Source organism: Larus michahellis, chromosome 4 (assembly GCF_964199755.1).
Source record: "Larus michahellis chromosome 4, bLarMic1.1, whole genome shotgun sequence".
Lineage (NCBI taxonomy): Eukaryota > Metazoa > Chordata > Aves > Charadriiformes > Laridae > Larus > Larus michahellis.
This window is the reverse complement of record NC_133899.1, coordinates 11,044,641-11,066,129: the sequence shown is the minus strand read 5'-3', so window position 1 is coordinate 11,066,129 and position 21,489 is coordinate 11,044,641. Positions and strand designations below refer to the sequence as shown.

The 21,489-nt window shown below is 38.8% G+C and overlaps 1 protein-coding gene across 2 annotated transcripts in view; it reads right to left on the bottom strand.

The window, feature by feature from the left end:
- LOC141741851 (transcription initiation factor TFIID subunit 4-like) overlaps positions 1-21,489 on the bottom strand; it is a 141,984-nt gene that overhangs the window by 48,356 nt on the left and 72,139 nt on the right. For both annotated transcript variants that reach the window (XM_074582940.1, XM_074582941.1), the window contains exon 13: positions 20,078-20,134. In XM_074582940.1, coding sequence (XP_074439041.1) covers positions 20,078-20,134 — 57 coding nt within the window. The remainder of the gene's footprint in view (positions 1-20,077; positions 20,135-21,489) is intronic.

The window sequence follows — 21,489 nt, the reverse complement described above, 5'->3', positions numbered from 1 at the left end:
AGAATTAAGCACCAATATTATTTCACACAAAGAAATTTTCTTTTTTATGACAGTGGCATAACATTAAAACCACATAAAAAACACTACTTCACTACTTTAATAAAGTAAAGCTAAGAACAGAGGTTCTAAAATTTTAGTTTGTTTTCCTTAGATCATTATTCGTTATGATATATTTAGGTATTTCAGAAAGAAGTGCCACAAGCCATATGCCACAAGGAAGACAGCCATATGTCTATCTGAAATATCAACATTAGATCTTAAAACCTAGATTTAATAATTTCCAAAAACCAAAACCACACTTATTCATGGTGTGCTTTGGAAATAATTTTGCAACAGAAACCAAGCATTGACTTTAAGCCTTTTTCACTTTAAGCCTTTTCTGCACTATAAGCCCTTGTGAGAACGGTCACTGAGATATTAATAAATAAATGTTTGGTGTGAATACATGCTCGGTGATTTTTTTTCTCTTTGGATTTCTACTTCCACTGGCAGCTGTGGCAGTCCATACAACTGGAAGAAATCAACTGTTTCACAGACCAGTATGGATTCATTTTCAAGATTCCTTTAAGAGATAAATCCCCCATCTGTTACCCTACATAGTATTGTAATAACCACAGAGGACAGTGAAGATTAGTTTCCACTTTTCTACAAGATCAACTAACCCCAGAGTAAATTCAAGGAAGTTAAGGCTAGAGGAATAAATTCTATGGAATTGTTCAAGATATGAATTTGGTCTGGAAAGACAGTTGTAAAACAAACGCAGGATACTCAGTATGAACACCCACAGATTTCAAGCGAAACATTTTCTCCAGTCCAGAACATTAAATGGCCTAGCCATGGCTGTAATCTCTACTGTCAACAGAGAATTCTTCCTCTTCAGGGAGCACAAATAGGGAATCTCCCACGAGAAATACATCTGTTACCGTCAGCTATGCAATCATAGAATCAGAGGTTGGAAGAGACCTTTCAGATCATTGAGTCCAACCATCAACCTCACACTGACAAAAACCATCACTAACCCATGTCCCTCAGCACCATGTCTACCCAGCTTTTAAATACTTCCAGGGATGGTGATTCCACCCCTGCCCTGGGCAGCCTGTTCCAGTGCTTGATAACCCTTTCGGTGAAGAAATTTTTCCTAATATCCAATCTGAACCTCCCCTGGCACAACTTGAGGCCCTTTCCTCTTGTCCTATTGCCTGTTCCTTGGGAGAGGAGACCGACCCCCCTGGCTACCCCCTCCTTTCAGGGAGTTGCAGAGAGCGAGAAGGTCTCCCCTCAGCCTCCTTTTCTCCAGGCTGAACACCCCCAGCTCCCTCAGCTGCTCCTCACGAGACCTGTGCTCCAGACCCCTCACCAGCTCCGTTGCCCTTCTCTGGGCACACTCCAGCACCTCAACATCTCTCCTGTAGTGAGGGGCCCAAAACTGGACACAGCGCTCGAGGTGGGCCCTCACCAGTGCCCAGTACGGGGGGGACCGTCACTGCCCCAGTCCTGCCGGCCACACTATTGCTGATACAGGCCGGGATGCTGCTGGCCTCCTTGCCCACCTGGGCACACTGCTGGCTCATATTCAGCTGCCGTCGACCAACACCCCTCAGTCCTTTTCCACCAGGCAGCTCTCCAGCCACTCTGCCCCAGGCCTGGAGCGTTCAGGGGGTTGGTGTGACCCAAGTGCAGGACCCGGCGCTTGGCCTTGTTGAACCTCACACCATTGGCCTCAGCCCGTCCATCCAGCCTGTCCAGATCCTTCTGCAGAGCCTTCCTGCCCTCCTGTAGATCAACACTCCCACCTATCATCCCAGTGAGTCTCACTGAGTCACCTGAATCCGTAGGAAAAGGGAATGCCAAACAGCAAATGAGGCACAGCACTACTCCTCAGAAAGACAGGAGTTGTTTGAAACCATGAGCAAAACGCATCTTGGAAGGAAGGTGAAATGTGCTCCACATGCAGGGAAAACCTACACAAACTGAAATTAGCTTTGTTTAAAGCAGAGACGTAGGTAAGAGGATGACTGAAACTCTAAGAATTCAAGTCTACACATAAATACCTTCAAAAATAAAAGGGAGAATAGGGACATCACGTGAGAGAGAGAAAGGTCAAGGAGGTGTTTCTCTACCTACAGGCAGAAATCAGGGATGGTTTTTGTCCTGGAAGGAAAATAACCTGGTGACAGAGAGACAGAGATGATTGTAAAGATAAAGAAGAGGGAACAGCTTGAGGAAGTAATAAGTATGTTTAAATACTGTCAATATAGGATTTGATAAGGGAATAGAAGCTGAGTTGTAAAAGTTAGTTTCTGTAGTCACAGAGCCAACTCAGCCCACAAAGAACTAGACTTTGGCTACTTACAATTCCCACCATAGTTCAGAAACCTGCCTAAGAAGAGAGGACACAGAAGAGGCTAACAGCACAACAGAAGCTATAAATATTGACAGACTGTAAAGTGCAATCAAGAATGAAGACAGCCAGGAACGACACCAAACAGGAAATTGGCAACAGAGAGAGCTAAATGGCAGAAATGTTTGATGAAAGCAAGATCATATAAACAATGATTTAAGCATTGATTTCCAGCCAATAGGCATCAATGGAGATCCCTCCTAATTCTGTTCGCAATGGATGGTTTAGTTCCTGATAACAGGGTCATATGCTGGGAAAAGCTTGTCTTAATTGATGGTTCCGCAACATATATCTATTAGTCTTAAGACAGTGATTACACCCCCTGGAAAAACATCTTTTTTGCTGAGGAGAGCCTGCAATGTAGAACCTTTACACATGTCCTAAGATGTCCACAACAGAAGGTGCAATTAAGAAATTAAACTCATTAAAAATGCTGGCAGTAACCTCAACAAGTCTAGGACAATGATAAAAAAGGATCAGTGAACTTCAGAGAGAGAGAGTGTTGAAAAGCAGACAATGTCTGCAGACTGCCCATGCTGTGCTCCCAAAATGTTACCGAAGTCTCTAAAGGTCAGCAGAACTTCTACAGCAATAGCACACTGACTGGTGAGAAACTGGTCCAACGCAGCTAAAGTTTAGAAGTGGCGCTGCAATAATGCAATACCAGAGAAGCGTTACATGCATAATAGCAAATCATACACTGAACACATTCTGTGAGACTTTTAAACATTCACAGCTCTGCCAAATTATATCTAGTTTTCTTCAATATATCTAGTTTTCTTCAATACAAAGCTGGATGCTAATTATCTACAAGCATTCTGCCCCAACTCAGTAAATGCTCCAATCATCCCTGCCAATGATGTACACCTATTTGAAGTAGATCAAGCTTTTTCTTTACTGAAAAAGGTGTGTGTATGTGTGTTAATTTTTTTCTTTTTCTTCTTTTTTCCCCTTTTCCCCCCCCCCCCCACTTTTAACAACAGTTGAAAATTACTGCATAGTGTTTGAAAAAATCACCCTGTGCAAAGACTAAGCTGGAACATTTCAGCCTCCAAGATGAATGTTTCTCAAAATAATGAGCATCTAAATACAGTTCTAGAACCTTAACTGGGGTACTCTTGACGAAGTGGCTTTCTTACAATAGGCATTTATGTTTATGACATCTAATTTCATTATGCTTTAAAAGTTTACTCAAATTTTCCATTAACATTTGCCCTATTGCTTTCAACATAATATATGTCGAACTTCTGATATAGAAAACGTCAGGTGCATCCTGCCTTTCTTTTTTATTTTTCCCTGAAGAAAAGCCTTAATTGCAATCTCCTCAAGTCACATACATTACTTAGTTAAATGCAATTTTATAAAAAATTATCAGTAAAACTACAATTTTACCTCCTTACTACTCAAGACCACATACTGTCTGAACTGATTCAGAGTCATAGCTTCAATTTTCTCGGAAGTCTCCTTAAGAGATTACTCATAGCTCACAAAAAATTAAAAGCATGAAGAATTTTGAGAGTGATTTTAAAGTCTTGTAATTTTTTAACATACTTTTTGTCTCTAGTACTATTGTATTCCCCAAACAATTTAAAGTTCTCTTTATCCCACTAGTCCCTTTAATTAACTAATGCTCTTTATGGCTATCTATGAACTCTTTTGTTAATTTGTTATATTCTTGGTTGGTTGCCGTTTTGATTTCCCAGATACAGTGCACTATTTTAGTTTAACTTAAACCCATTTATTTCTGCAACTCTCCAGCCATCTCTTAAGCTACATATTCCTATCTATAATATACAATGTATAATAATTACTTTTTGTCAGAAAGATATCCCTCAAATTCCTCTGAAAGACTTCTACAACAATGTTTTTTGTCCTTCCAGTAGCCTTAATCATTACATTTCTTCATCCCTCAAAAAACCAGCTGCTGGAGCCCCAGCACATTTTGTCTGCTTTTGGTTATACTGTTCCTCACACAACTTCTCTCCAGTTGCACCAGTTCCAGCTCTTCTGTACTAAGCTGGAGACACCCCTATGGTAAGCCCTGATATTTGTTAGATCCCATAATGGTGCTTGGTAGATTTGCTGAGCCAAAACCAGATCATTTGAGCAAAGACCTTCTGAGGCACAGACAACTGGCAGGATCACGATTACTAGAGCCGGCAACTTAATTGTAGTAAGATCAGAAAAAGCTCTGAAGGAATTTCCCCAAGAAGATCTGTTATTTTATTTTTTTTATTATCAGTCTTAATTTTATTTTGGAGCAACACAACAACGGACAGTTACAAATCTTCTCAAACTCTTCTTCAAAGGAAATGAGACATGCTCATACAGTATAAAGATGACTGATAAGAATATCAGCCAAAAGCCTGATGGCTCACTCACAGGCTCCTGAATCCAGGCGTGACAGAAAAAAGTCGTCACTCCTGGGGCACTGTCAAGAACGACTGGTTAAGATCTTTTCCCAGGCCCTGTGTTAATCTAAGTGGGAGTTTACTATCCTCCCAAGATTTCCAGGATACTCTCCTTTTCCCTTGAAGCAAGGCACTGTGTGAGGGCTCCGAAACAGGTGCTTTAATGAAGATGAGGGAATAGAAAATAGAGTGAAAACCAGTACGAAAAACAGTTGTGTCCAGAGTTCCAGACAAGAGTTACAAAGAGCAGCAAACTTGTTGAGCTTGTGGCTTTAGTTAGGGAGGTCTGCCAGAAACACGGGGATAACAGGAGCTAACTCAACAAAGAGAAGTGAGGCAATATGCTTATGTGAAATCATGTGCTGGAAAATACGAGGGCCAGGTGAGCCTCGCAACTAAGCTTTCCATCAGCTCCCCGTGCTTGTCACTGGAGGGCAGGCCATAATTCCCAGAGGCCATGCTGGCCTCCTAACACAGGGGCAAAGGCTGGACTAGAACATGAAGGAAGGACATGGACCTGTTGGGGCGGATCCAGAGGAGGCCAAGAAGATGCTCAGAGGGCTGAAGCACCTCTCTGATGAAGACAGGCTGAGAGAGCTGGGGTTGTTCAGCCTGGAGAAGAGAAGGCTCCAGGCAGACCTTATAGCGACCTTCCAGTACCTAAAGGGGGCCTACAGGAAGGATGGGGAGGGACTCTATCAGGGAGTGGAGCGACAGGACAAGGGGGAACGGTTTTAAACTAAAAGAGAGGAGATTTAGATTAGATATGAGGAAGAAATTCTTTGCTGTGAGGGCAGTGAGCCCCTGGCCCAGGTTGCCCAGAGAAGCTGTGGCTGCCCCATCCCTGGAGGTGTTCAAGGCCAGGTTGGACGGGGCTTGGAGCAACCTGGTCTGGTGGGAGGTGTCCCTGCCCAGGGCAGGGGGTGGCACTTGGTGGGCTTTAAGGTCCCTTCCAGCCCACACTGTTCTGTGATTCTATGAATCAGCTGCTCTGTTTTTCAGATGGTAAAGCGTGCCTGAAATAAACATTGTTGGAAATACCCTTTAAAGAATCTTTCATTGTATCCGAGTAATACAACAGCTACTTGGATAGTGGAAACTCGCCGTGGCCGCTACAACTTTGTATTAGTACTGTGAGACTCTGATCAAGAATTTAATCTTCTCCACGAGTCATGAATTTCGACAGCAGAGCACAGGCTTTTGGTACTTTTATCGCTATTCTATCTCAGGCACAGACTTGAAATCTGAAATAATTAAGAACCTTTACACCAGAACCGTACCGAAACCACAGGGAAGTATGTTCTTGGTTAGTATATCAAGGGAATCAAGTGAAGACTGAGGTACACAGAAATATCTCAGCTTTGTGGAAGTGAAGAACGACAGTATGTCACATACCATAAAATCTCAAGTCAGCCTGAAGCATCTTCCCTATTTTTTCAAAATAAATATTTCTATTTTTTGGTAAAATTTTTCCGCCTATGTGCCATTAACACAAAACTTCAGAATAGCAGAAATTTTAAGTGCGTTTAAAATACTAGTTAATGAGAAATTCTGGTAAGAGGCTTTATTAACTAGATTATTCCAAAAGAAAATGCCCAGATTTTGATACCAGTCCTCTACCATCCTTATGAGAAATCTGCATCTTGAAACTGCCGGCCTCATTTGAGGAAATGAGGCAAATGTAGCAATGTACTAAAAATCATTTGGCTGTAATAAGTAATTTTAATCAAATAGTTAGAGAGAATGGCATTGAAGTTAATTTCTGAAGTGTCATAAACAGATGGGAAATGTGTAGGGTAGAGACTGGTTGTGCACTTTTAACGCAACATCCCTTTTTTTGCAGTCTGGATTGTGGTTTGATCAAGTCTAAGTGACATGACAAAAACAATTTTAATTTATTCTGAAACTATACTCAACTAAAGAATACACAATATAGCGAGTATGCTACTCTTCAAAAAGCGAGATTTGAGGCAGAGCAATATCGGGAATAAAAATAGCCAGACACCCACCTTCTTCTCCCCCTGAAAAGTTGTGGGGGTAGTACTGGGGGTTCACTTGCAAAATGGAAGTTCCACTGGGGATGCAAAACAAGCTCAAAATTTAAATAATCTACATCTTTTCTATTTTAGATTTAACCACAGGAAAACCTCTACTGCTCATTTCTCCTGCAGATCAAGGGAACAACATACCACAGTGTGGGGACAAAATATTTCAAGCAATTTTTCATACACTGACAAGTAGTAAATTAGGGAATCTTGTAAGTACAATACAGTAGTCATCCGCTTCTATTGATCACATATAATTTACATCTTACAAAGATGTGAATTCTTGCATTCTCACTCCACAAGGAAAATCTCAATGATTTATTCATTTCAAATAAAAAATAGAAGGTAGATGAGAAGAATTACTTCACAGGCTGTAGCTTTCTCAGGGCACTAGTGCTAGGCTCTTCTTTCGCACTGCCCGAAGGGCCTTTGTGTGCAAGTCCCTCTAATTAACAAGGTGAATCATGCAGCAGTTCCCTAATTAGTGAACATGACAAGCCAATGGAAACAAGCAGACAGACCTGGCGTACAGATATGGTCAACAAAGGCACAGCAACACACCATTAAAAAAAAAAAGTATATTTCATGTAAATAAAACACAAAAAGAAAGAGAACTAGCATAATACCTAATTTCCCTTTTCAGGTTTTATGCTTATTCCTCATTTATTGCAGATATAAATAACAACACAATAAATCAAGGTTTCCAACTGCAAGTCACACCACCTCTCCAAAATCAAAGAGTAGCTCTCCTACATGAATGAGCATCTGCTTACGGGGCATTATTTGTTTTTCTGCTTTAAAGAACTGCAGTTACATTAAGCTTAGCACTTTAAGAATCCCTTAATTAATTCTATTAAAAATTATTTTTTCTTGAAATCCTTTTTCACCAACAAATGAAGGGAGTGCAATAGTTGCACTATTATTATTGCATTATAAAAACACCTACATTCCCAATATGTAATAATTTCTAACTTTTCTGTAAGGATAGATAAATAAATAAATAATAAAAGTGAATAATCAAAGACTCAGATTTGCATTAAAAAGGAAATGAGATGATCTAAAAAGTACCTCCTTTACATTCATCTTTTCAAGTAAAATATTTTTAATCTTTCACTCTTCATTCTGCTTTTCCCAAAAATACTCTCCCCATCATCTCCAAAACAGCACATGGGGGTTTAATTCATTTTCAATTTATTGCAAATTGAACCTTTGATTTAGATCTTAATGATCCTTCAAAATATTAGAAGTCTAAAATGTGTGTCACCAACAGCAGAATCCAATTCTTCACAGGAAAAATCCAGTATATTCTTTGCTCTCTATTCGTTGGCACATTTTAATAAGCGAGGAAAGCTACAGATTATCCCCTCATTACAGCTTCCTCTTCCTCACAATCTTGAAAACAAGTATTTCTGACTTTCCTCTTCTAATTGTCTAAAATTTCCTTATGTTCTAAAGTCGATGTTGAAAATACTGATGTCTTAAAAAAAGCTCACTTTTCTGACCAGTCCAGTGAAAAAAATATGGGATTAAAATACTGGCCCCTAAGTAATAATGGTTCTACACGCCTTTAAAGGTTCTTTTTTAGCTATAAATTTGAAGAATATTTAATGATGTTTTATTACAGAACTGATTAACTGTTTCAAAGCAGTTTTAAGTTCAGTGGAAAAATTCCTAATAAATACCATGAGAGATGACGAGCAGGAAGCTAAAATCACTACAAGCTGTTTGCTGTCTTCATTTTTTCCCTTCTTAGTACATGTGAACTCCCCCTAATTCCTCCTAGATCCCACCCAGCGGAACCGTTCCTAGGACAGTGCAGGACAGCTTTAAACACGGGCGCAAAGTGTCCTCTATTAACATCAAGGCACAACGGATAATCCGCTAACAACTGAACTATGATCTGCCATATGCACAGAGGAAGGATTCAGCAAACAACCTGTCACAAACGCTTATTGTTTCAGTAACCAACTCACCAAAGGACTTCGCTTTATAAAATATATTACAAACTCTGGCACACAATTTATTATCAAAGACAGCCGTAATTAAATGTGAAACTGCTGCAACAAGAAAACAGATTCAGTGCATTAAAAAGCTTTACATTCTTCTTTGCACCTTAAATAACAAAAAGCAAAGTGAGGAGATCGGAAATACATGCTAAATATTCAGAACCAGAAATTAAAATCCCAAAATTTTTAGTTGATTTTCAAATAAATGGTATATGTAAACATAGATTATTTTATATACAAAATTACAAAAATATTTTGCATTTAAGTAAAAATGTTAAGTGTAGCTGATAACAATAAATCATAATTGTCTCCAGGAGATGTTTTGATATCAGATCGTACCTAATACCAGAGGGACAAATTCTGTTTGGTTTGAATCCTGCTACTGATGCCAGTGGAGCTACTCCAGAGTTACAATGGGTGACAGAGAAGAATTCAATTCCCAATATTTTAAATATGAGGAATCCCCATTTAAAAAGTGACAGGAACAAAAATGCACTAAGAGGCAAACAGGGCAAAAATAAAAATCCCCGAGGCAAACCAGTCAGATGATTCTCATATTTGCCACACTGTCCGCCACATTCTCAGCACTCCCCAATGTTGGCATGCTGCTAAGGCAGACATTTCCTTCTCCGGCACATTTAGGGTTGGTTTTTGGTTTTTTTTTTTTTCCAAATTTCAGTACTAACCCGAAATAATCTCTCCACATAGATAGATGGACAGATGAGCATTTTTTACTCAGGAATTATTTTTAATGCCTCAGTTAAAATTACCTGAGGATATTTATGAGATGTACACTTACGGATTTTTTTTTTCCTTTTGTACAGCTGAGCAGATCACAGTAATCATCATATATTGTAATGTTCACGGGAGCACAAATCACTAAATTTAAGAAACATATGCATTTTAGATAACATAACGTACAAGATATTTAAATATGCAGTATAATTGCTCTATATCCAAACCATCAAAAAATACAGAGCAGAACGCTATCACACGTTACTGAAACCCCAGCACCGTGACTGCACGCAACACACACAGAAGCTGAGCTCAATAGTGAAGTATATTATATCTCTGTAAATTACTGAGATTAAACCTTGACAACACTGGGATTAACAACTGGCCTCAGAAAATTGGGCCGGAGTCTCTCATGACCTGAAGTTACCGTTCTCCTTGGAGAAGTGGCATCTCTAGTATAACCCAGGCCATTGCTCAACTTCTGCAGCCTAAAATAAGGTACAAGTTTTTAGCTTGAGACTAAATTAGAGAAGTTTATAGGGCCAACTAGTGCAGCTGCATGTCCTTTAGATGTTTTCCATGCAAGCTCTATCAGTCTATCTTGTGGTCACTGAGGTCATTAAAGAGGTAAAATAGCTAAAAGATGCAAACAATTTATATTCTTAGAGGGGTAAAAAAAAAATCATCCTGTATTTATATTTTCTGACACACCCAAGTAAACAATGGATTCCCTCAACATACTGCTTAAGAAGGAAAAATGGAAACTGCTAATGACATACCATTATTAAAATAGAGAACAATTTGGTTGAATACTGAATTTACTCTTCCTCAAAATAGGAAGCTGAAAGTACATATGGTGAAGCAGTAATGTATATTCAATAACCTTCTTAATTGTTGCCTGTCATAGTGAGACACAGCAGCTACCCTCTATATTCTACAGGTACCCTGTCCTGGGCAGCTACTCGCGCTTCTGCAGGGCTGGCAGATGCACTCGGAGACACAAAGTGCTGGGCTGCCTTAAGACTAAGGGCTCCTTATGAAAACATATATCAAACTTTTCCAGAATTCAAACATCGATTTTGAAAATAAATAGACAAAATTATCCTAATTTCTCATAAAAATGTGCTCTGTTCTCACCAATCTCACTTCTGTTGTTTCCTATAAAGTGAACATTCTCCCTCCCTCCCGTCTTTCTGTACACAATTAACACCCAAGTTCAGTTTTTCTGTTCAGTGTAATTTCCCGTTTTGAATAATTAACACCTTCCTAAAGCTCACTTGACCTGCCTGCCATGTTTGCCAGATATCAGCACTTCTTCCAGAATACATTTATTATTTTTTTTTTACTTATTCTTACTTTTTGGGAAATGAATAGATTTTCATGCACCTTGACACGTGACTATGACTTTTGGGCATATAGGGTGAAAATGCCTTTAAAAACCTGATAGTGTAGCAAAAACGAAGATTAAGAGAGACCTTCAGAAATCTACCCGGTGTCATTTCTGTTCCAAGAATATAAATGTCTCTTCTGAATGTAAGCAGACTGAGCAGTTGGGAAGGGGAAGGACATGGAAACGTAGAGGAAGCCTAGTCTGTACCTGGGCTCGCTTAGTTCAATTCCCGCGTGGCTGTGCAGAGCCAGTACACCTACGGGCTGGAATTGCGTCATACTGGTTCTCACTTCACCTCAGTCCCACAGACAGTGAGAGAGCAGTCTTACGGGATCGGGGACACCTCAGCACAAATTTACAACATACTTCCGCATTCCAGAAAAATCTTCTGACCATTTCCATGGAAAACTAGACGTTAACCACCAATTCAGCAACAATTTTCAACGCTAAATGAAAACAAAAGTCATTACTCAACTGGCTAATAATGTTAAAAATACAGTAACACCTTTCAAGCATTTACATTTTAGAGATAATCACATCTACCTTTAGTAAACACATACTTGAGGGAAAAACAACCATCCTGTTTACACTGTGCATGGCAATAACACATTTTATTTATTTTAAAAATTACTGTTACTAAAGGGGAATTACTTTTTGGGGGTATGTTGAGCGTTATTCAACCAAGATGATGGAGACTCTTTCACAGGCTGACACAAAGGTATTTTTAATGACAAAACTAAACTAAAAATAGGAAATAGATGGTGACGCACCTTTCATGACCTCTATACCTGGCTTGTAGTTTAGGAAAGGAGTATGCATATAACCTACCTCCAGACAGAAATGGTTAGTGTTTACTAAGTCAAAACTGACACTTTTTACCCTACTGCTAACTGTATTAAACATGCCTTAAAAGTCTACCACAGTAAACTACCTGAAAATGACAAAGCCAATGTGCACATTGCTCCACAATAAATATACACACAGGTAAGTAAATAAACAGAAATTGTCACATCCCAGCACAGACAGACAGAGGATGCTGACAAACCTTGCAGGAAAATTACAGCATGCCTTTACAAAGCAGATTTGCAGAATCAGGTTATTTCTTTGTACCCGACTTTACAATCTGCTAAATAACATATCCTTCAAGAGAGCTGTGAAAATTAATGTCTTGTGTATCTTATAAATTACTTGGAGATACACAGAAGTATTGCAAGCAAATATATCAACTCTCTCAAAAATGTGCTGGCAAGGCAGTTTTAAATGACTCTTTTTAAAATGTTACTACTATGGTTCCAAGTTTAGCTTTAACTCTGCTCCCATGAACTCTTTCATCTCCCACTCCCAGGCTAGAAAGAGATCAGAGATTTCAGGGAATGTCGTATGAAATGTACGCCTTTCACAGGAGGACAGGAGATGCTAACCCCCCCCGGACGGCGGGCAGAGCTGTGTGCGGGTCTGTCGGCGGATGGCTGCCGGGCAGCTGCCCGCTGCGACGTGCAGCGCCCAGACGGAGCAGGCAGAGGAGCAGGAGATGGAGTAGGTGCCTCTCAGCCCCCTGAGGATCCATCATGTGAGGCGGAGCGCCCGGAGGAGCTGGGGGCAGATGAAAGCTGGCAGCTGTGTGCCGCCCCGGGCGCTGCCAGGCTGCCAAGCAGGGCTTACGAACACGCTCACTCGGCGGCAGCGCCGCAGCCCTCGCTTGGCTTTATTCTGGAGTAAGAAACCGATGTGCATACAGAGCATAGGGGAAAACTCGCCCCACGGGCTGCAGCCTAAGTACACCTTGACCTCTCCTTGCAGGCGTCTAGATTGTAGGGCAGGCTTGACTGAGGGATCAAAACATCTAAATAATAATTTAGATTGTTGTCCACGCAACCTGCTCAGTTTCTGACAAGCAGACACAGCTGACATTTGCTGCCCTCTACTTATTAAATAGGTGATCATATTCTAAAGTCTAAAGCGCTATTATTTGGAAGTCAATCTGTTGCAGTGTTCAGATAAAGCAGTTATGTGATTCTTCCACGTTCACAGCCTGCTACAAATCAAAGTATCTCTCTTCCCCCCCCCCGCCTTTTTTTTTGACTGTGCCAGAGCAACAAAGGAGAACTGGAAATTCAGTCTTGGCATCTTCCTTGCAGAAATTGAGCTGATATATATATATATCTATACATGTATATATTTAGATATACACAAAGAATTAAAAAAAAGAAAAACTTCTGAAAAAGGAAGTACCCCTGTATGCATTTCTCACTGCCTCTCGCAGAGCTGCTGGATGCAGTCATCAATACTCAGCGAAGCCAAACTATCCTCATCACAAATCTCACACCCCAGAGGTGGAAGAAAACAGTTCTCTCATCTCTTCACTGAGCTCTGGTGTCTGGGCACCCAAAAGTGACTAGAAAAACGGGCTGCCACTCTCCAGCTGTTTAGCAGTGCCTCGAGACCCAAAGGCAGGAGCACTGGTTACTCCTACAGACATGGAAGGAAAACTGCAGGGGATCTAAAGGGCAGAAAATTCTGCTGTTACTCCCCTGCAGTGGAAAACTCAGACACCACCTTCAGAGAATTAATTTTACAAGAGAAAGTTCCTGCTGGAGTATTTTGGTGAGATTCAGAAAAGCAGCCTTGTTCATCTGTGCTTGTGAACACCCCCCACGCAGTCTCACAACTCTGACACAGGTCTTCGTGAGGTGACACAACACGTCGATCCCATACTAATGATCCTTCCCACACAACATACTCAATTTGCATGTCACTGCAGTGGGACTAAATGAAGTTCTAAGAATTTGTTTTCTAGATAGCAAGTATAAACAAACACAAAAGAGTGTTCTTACTTTATATTATAAAGATCTAGCAAGTATAAAAATAGTTTGCTACTTAAGAAAGGCCATGTATTTCGCTTATGTATCAGCAAAACAGCATCTGCTTTTAGAATGCTAAAAACAACAGTTATAATCAGTCATAAAAAATAAGCATTCATGTAACTAAACAAGAGCTCAGCAGTGTACGTACACTAAAATCATGCATCACTATGGAATTCCACCAGCAGGATTTTGTAGGAGGAAATTATTATGTTGGACAGGATTGGATTTAATTTAGATTTCTGCTAGACTAATGAGGTAATCTTGGGTCAAGCTTGGGTTAGAGAAAAGACCAAAAAAAACCTAGCCCTTGACTCAACTCTAATTAATATACATTTTACCTAAGCAGGAATAAAACAGTTTGACTCAGTTGGAAAATATTATGGCCATTCCTTTGATCCCCTGGCACTTCTCTGTCAATTACCCAGTTTTCTGCCTGTGTACAGCAGGGTAACACCACGCTTCAGCCAAGCAACTGCCGTCCCTTCTGCTCTACACGTAGGGAACTGGTGGGAAGCGTTGTGGTCTTCCATGTTACACAGAGACAGGCAAAAAGTTCTGCCGAACACGAAGACTACTATTGCCTGAAGTTCTCCAGGACTTGGAGAATTTATGGCAGGGTAATACCTCACCCTTGGAAACACAGAAAATTTTTCAGCAAAACCCACTGTCTTTAAGCTAATATGAAGGTTTGAGGATTTACACAGCAAGATTCATATGCAATTAATGTATTACTGGTTATAGATCATCTTGTTTCTTCAGCAGCAGTATTTGTGTACGCAAATGCAATACCATTCCTCCTCTGTCCTTCCCAGGAGTTCATAATCAACTCCAGTTATCAGAATTTGTCACTGTTATCATAATACATCTGTACATCTACAGTAATATCGACTCAAAAAGGAAAAAAAAAAAAGACAGTTAACATAAAAGCAGTAAGCTTGATTATGCCACAGGATTTTCATGAAAGTATTTTGACTGATAACAGCCAGGACCACTTCTCTCTGAGACACAACTTTAATACTAACATTTGAAGTCACTGCAACAACTTTATAATTTCAGGAAAATCTTGTACTCTAAAGCCAAATCCATGGCATTGTTGCATGTGCTTAGACAGTACCCGAGCAGTCAAAGCATTTTGCTGAAGCATTTTTCTGGGTACAAACAATACAGCTGTGGTAAAGTGAGAGCATAAACAAAGTGACTCTGCTATCTAACCTCCTACATGTATTGACAAAAATTCTTGCATTCCTTCTGCATCACAGCAATAGCGTTGGTAACCTGATGCGGAAAACTGTTTATGAAACAACTCAGTTCTGAGGAATCATTATTGCCTAAATGTTGCACTACCATTGCTTCGGGTATCATATTCCCAGCTTTGCCCTCCTTCCACCATCTGACCCTCCGACGGGTTACAGAGCTAAGTGGAAATTTAATTTAAACTTATTTCTGTTCAAGTGCTCCATTTCTCAGTGGAATGTTTTAGAAACCTTTTTAAGAGAAGATTGTTGCATTTGAATCAATATTTTTATGTCAGGCGTGATAAAATAGAAAACTTCTTTAGATTTCTCATCACGAGAAATACTGCATTACTAGTACAATCTTTAAGGACTTTGGTTTTGCTAAAAAGGTGAATAAATGAACTTACCAAACAAACCAAAATCCTTTTCATTTGCTTTTCATTTTCAGTAATGCCTAATGAAAACAGGGGTAACTGCAGTAAACTATTATTTAAATATTTTAAAAGAAACTACTCCTACTGAGTTGATAAATAAATAGTAACGTGGTGACAAGAAATTATTTAGAGTCTGAACAGTCACGACAGCAACCCCCCGTATATACAGACCACCACAAAAGGACTGCAGCACACCCTAGAAAGATGGATAAAGGACTTTGTCCCACCAAAGTACATAAAGGGCTGTTTCCTGTCTTCCCTTGAAACAGGTAAGGCTTCTCTTATGAACATCAACAGGTCTGAGACTTTGCTTGCGTGGTTAGCGAGTACACCTGAGAGCAGATTCAATTGAGTGTTATCTAAACACATCTAGGTCCTGGACACCTGCCCAGACATTTATGGTGTCTGGTTTAAGGTTTTATTATTATGCAATATTCTCGGTTGGTGATGACACAGAGATTTTAACTAAGTTAATCTTTCAGGATCAAACTCAGCATCTTGACTTTTAAATGAAAAGATTTTTAGCCAACAGACACTGAATATGTACAAAAATACTGTGACAGAAAGGACGTTTAAAAGCTTACCTTCCCTGCCTTTCTTTTAAATCATTTCTATTATTAATTACCAAGTGTTGATTCAGTTATTCCTAATCTTGATCTATTCCTGCCATCAGTTATATGGCCTGTTTTATGTCCTATTTAATGAACCCTTCTAATGGAAATTAGAGAACTCATAATTTCTTTAACTTATATTTGTGACTTTCCATGCTTCCAACAGACTACATAAATCGGTTCTAAAACTTGATTTTAAAAGCTTTAATCACGCAACACGAAGCAGACGCTGCTCACAAATGATGCTGTTTCTTACATGAAGTTGTACTGAGAGTCAAACATTTTGGAATTTGTGTTACAAACCAATGTAACAAGTAACTGCTGAAGAGCAGCATTTTTCCCTGACGTAGTCTCAATGGAAAATATTTTTCACTAGTTTATTAAACAGGTTTACCATTAAAACAATCATATAATGTCCACTGACAAAAAGCTGCACCAATTTCAACGTGCGAAAGTAAAAAGAGAGTTTTAAGCAATAACACCCCCCCCCCCAGGCACACTCTCCCAACTGCTTTCACTCAAGTGCGTTTGAAACAGGCTAATGCTAAAGCAAAATAAGTCAAACTGAACGAAGAGTGGGTTTGTGCCAGCTTCACTACAACAGCGAGCCTGGGTGAGAATGAAACCTGCCCGTTAGGTCCAGTCTCGCCAGTAAGACCACACCTAGATGGACCTTCTGTTTGTTTTGGTAAGTATTTAAACACAATTTAAACTCGATTTATGCCAGTTTGGTTTAAACAATGTGCAGAGTGGTTTGAAGACTAGCTAATAAATGGAGTACGATGGAGTTACAGAACAAAATATAAAATAATCTTCACCTTACCAAACTCATGGGTTTAAACGCATTTTTAAATGTGTTCAAAGGACATAGTGATCTCTGTACATTTTCTTGATGACACCAGTAAGCAAGAAGGGGACTTCTTAATGCTAGAAGTCCTGTGAAAGAAATTAAACTATTTTTTATTTATTTTTAAATTAGGAAGAAAACTAGAATGTTATGGAATGAAAGACTCCAAAACATCCATAAAGGAGAATGTTTTGGAACAAATACCCTCTGTTAGTTTTCTTTCTTCCCTCTTCATCCTTTATCCTTCTGTTGGTAGCTTTATTTTGCATTGCAAGACAATGTTTTCTAGAGTTCTTTCAATGTTTTGTAAAGTTTTTTTCTTAAATATTTAAAAAGACTTTCTTAAAGACTTTACCTCTTTTGGTATTTCAATTTCTCCCACTGACTCTTGTCTTCATAAAGTATCTCGGGCTATATTCTCTTAGCAGAGTTCATATACTGGTTACATTTGTTTAGACAGTCACCCATTTCTCTCTGGCGGGGAGCCAGGGTCCAGTATTGACCACCCTCCGTTTTGAAGAGGACGGTTCCGGACTGAAACATTGTCCATATCCAGAACATAATAGTGAAACTATCAGTTGTTTTGCTGATATGAAAGAACAAACTATCTGACAATCATATCATTAAACAAGTAACACAAGCTAAAAATGCCGCGGCTTTCTTGGATGCCCTCTATGCTTTTTAAACCGCTACCTAGTAGCCACTTCACTACTGGCCAGAAGAATATCTGAGCAACAAAGGTCTTCAGGCAATACTCAAGACACGGAAAACAGGGAAACACAGCTTGAAATCCATCTTGCTATCAAATCTGACAGTATTATATCCATCAGCTTATACAAAACCTGGAAGAAATCCAATTTCTCTCTGAGTTATGGGTCATATGCACGCTTAAGAGTAGCCCAGTTGGCAGTGAAGTTTTGAAATTTTTACATTTTTGTAGGAGTTGATTCAAAGCTTTTAATTTCAAATAACGAAGCCATGCCAAAGACCCTCTATCTAATTGACCTTTTATTCTACAAAAGTGGTTATTTTTTATTTTGGCAGTGCCAATGCAATTTTAGACATCAGCATATATTCAGTATCCAATGCAGAAACAAAAAAGAACAATATTAAACCAAAATCTTGCCGTCCCACTTCCCTGCTCCTCTTTGCAAAAGTTAATGCAAAAAGAATATGTTTTTATTAAATATATTTGAATATTTTAGGTGAAAGTCTCTAAACTAGTTGAAGAAAGAGCTTTAGAAGCCTAATTACTAAAAACAGAGACATGCTTATATTTCTTATGGTTTCAAATATGTTGAATGAAATTCAACTTCAGAGAGAGGCATGGTGCCAGCAAATTATCCACCTTCATTAGAAGGGTGGGAAAAAAGGCAGGGCTAATGTACAAAAGAATAGGGCGCAGCACTCAAATAGAAACCCCAGTATTCATTCTGCATTTACTCAAACATGTTATCATACCCAGGAACACCACTACTTTAAAATCACATACCAGTTTGATCTAAGCATTTTTAATTAGGTTACCACCAAAATATTTGCTCCCTCTCTACTAATACCACTATCACCATTACTCGGAACACATTTCATACACTTTCTTTTATTCCCATGTCAGCACAGCATCACTCCCTCTAGTGGGTAAGAAACACAGCTTCTAGGAGAACCCGAATTCTCAGCCAAGGCAGAAGTACTCCTGCAGCTACACCAAACCCACCACTAGTGACTGCGAGTCTTCTATAGCACCTATGAAGACAACCACTATTTCACTCTGACTACTAGAAAATGTCTTTTCACTAGCCTCGTTGTTTATTTTTCGCTTCCTCAAGTTTCCAATGACCAAAAAAGAATGTCAACGAATGCAAATACTGAGCCAAGAAGAAACACATTTATTTCTAGCTTGCTTTCACTTCCAGCAGCAGCATGGTGGTTTCAGTTCTCAGCTCAACAGCAAGTTTTGCCTGCCATTAGTTATTTTCACAAATCTGATTCTTCCTTTGCATACACTGGCTACAAACTAAACTCAAGCAGTATTAATATTCTGGCTCTTCTCCTGCCAAGTAACTTGATTACTCTATTCCATTTGAAGACTTGCTTGACAAATCCAACGCTGGAAACACCAAGGCATAGTCTAATGTTTACAAGAACTCATTTCAGCAAGTCTTACTACATAATCGCATAATGAAAAAAGAAGACAAATAAAACTCAACCATGTACTTGGATTTTTTTTTGACTGTTATATATATAAAATCTGTATAGCTAACGGAATTATAGAATACTGCCAACAGGTAAACAAAACAGGAAGAACAGGTCAATACAAAAGAACTTGTTATATGCGTTTTTCTGTATATATTACCTTCTAATGTACAATTATTACCTTCTACTACATATATCCAAAGAAATTGGCTAAAAAACCAGCATCAGTTTGCTGCAAATGATGTTGCTCTTTATGTTAAATAGGAATGATGTTCAAGTGATAGATATTTTAGTCTTTCTAGTTGATTTAAGTTGCAACCCCATCCTAAGCCATTAGATGCCTTAAGCGAAAGACAGCCAACTCTCATTTACAGCAAATGAAGGTACTCAGTAGTTCACAGATTGTTACTCTTAGAATAACATATCAAAACTTCCATCTGAAATGATTTGATAATTTTAGAGTATTGTAATTTAGACTGATGAGTAAATAGTCCACTGAACCACACCGTAGAGAAAATGACTGGCAATTACATTACTTGAAAGACTGTTACCAGAACAAAATTGTTAAGTAGCACGTTTTAAGAAAGTGACATTTTACAAAAAGACAAAGGCATAAATTTTCCACCAAAATCTAGTGCTGCTGTCATCAACAACCCAACAAAAGCTACAGCTACCTAAAATGGAAATGAAAATGTAATGTATGGAAATATTCTCTTATAAAATCTCCTTAGGCTTCACATGTATTAATGTATTAGTTTGCAAACATTAAGATCAAAGGCAAAGCAACAAATACATCCTAAAAAGTTTTTAGTCAGATTTTTATTAACGATATACAAGTAGCAAGGCATAAAAAATTAATATGTTCAAGCCTTGAAATGTCAAGTGTAATGATCTCTAGCTCTGCTTACCTCCTTTGCTTTTTGTTTCAGTCTAGCTTGCTCTGGGTCTTCTTGCCTTGAGCGACTCTACATGTTTAAAAAAAATGGGGAAAAAAGGTTAACAGATGGTTTAAGAACCCCTCATCTGTTGCAGTAAGTTAAAAAATAGCAAAAAAGGGGAACAGGATACAAGGTGTCAAGATGGGATGCTTAAATTCATAGAAGTGCAATTTCAAGCCCCTAGGCCTCACCCAAAAGACCGTTAAATATTCAGTTGTAAATAAGATCTACCCTAGATTTAAATTAAAAAAAAAAAAAATACCATGTTTTTGTCAATGCTAAAGTTTCCATCCAGGTTTAGATTTCAATTATTTAATACAAATGAATTCAAGCATCCGAGAGCGGAAGTGACACCCTTTCCATTTTCTGAACTTTTTAATTTAAATTCCGTATCGCCACTTATTTTAAATAATTTACTGTTTGCAACTAAGCTTTTATTCAGCTGTTCATAGAGAATGTGCAGAAAACAGTTATAAAGTCACCCTCCCGAACAGTAGAGCTTCATAATAAAGATGTTACTATCCATATTAGCTTACTTTGAGTACAGCACAGAAATACACATAACTTAAACTCATTCAAGCGCTACTAATAATGTTGTAATTTATAAAACTGGAGAAATATTACCAAATGGCAACTTTCGTATTTTCCTTCAAACCCACGAACAATAGCTCCAAAAACCCACTAAGAATCACTGTTTAATTGCAATAACAACCCAGAACAGTACATTTCTTCAGATACAGACTGTTTCACAACCACATGCTAAAATTAATAAATTCTTATTTATGCTCATAACCATACTCGAATTGATGGAATTCAAAACTCAAGAGGTTGACAATATATGCATTATACGTTCTAATTGGATGATTGGTCAGCGTGCAGAAAAGGTTGCACTAAAAGTTGGAAGAAGCTGCAATAAAACTTGCGACATCCATGGAAAACTGTTGTTCCCAATACCCGAAAGATGTAATTGTTTTATTTCAGTATTTCTTTGAGATCTGAAGTGATACCATTTACAGAACTCCTAAAGGAATAAGGGTATCTATGCCCTCTCCTACCTATCTTTCTCTGCCTCTTTCTATGTTGAAGACAGACCAGAAACTTGAAAGAATATGAGCTTACAAACTTACATATGCTCAGATTTTTTCCCGTTGTTTGGATTTTTCATAACATACTCTGCTCAGAAGTTCAAAATCCATGAAGAAAACCAAAAGGAGACAGGTTTTAAGGGTAAGGGGACACGTAATATTGTTGATATTCCTAGACAGCGCCTCGACTATGATTTGGCAGACGGGGCACCAATGACACTGAATTCTCCAGCCTTTCACCTCCTTGGTTTGTTTTTGGGTGTTTTGTTTGGTTTGGTTTGTTTGTTTGTTTTTTTA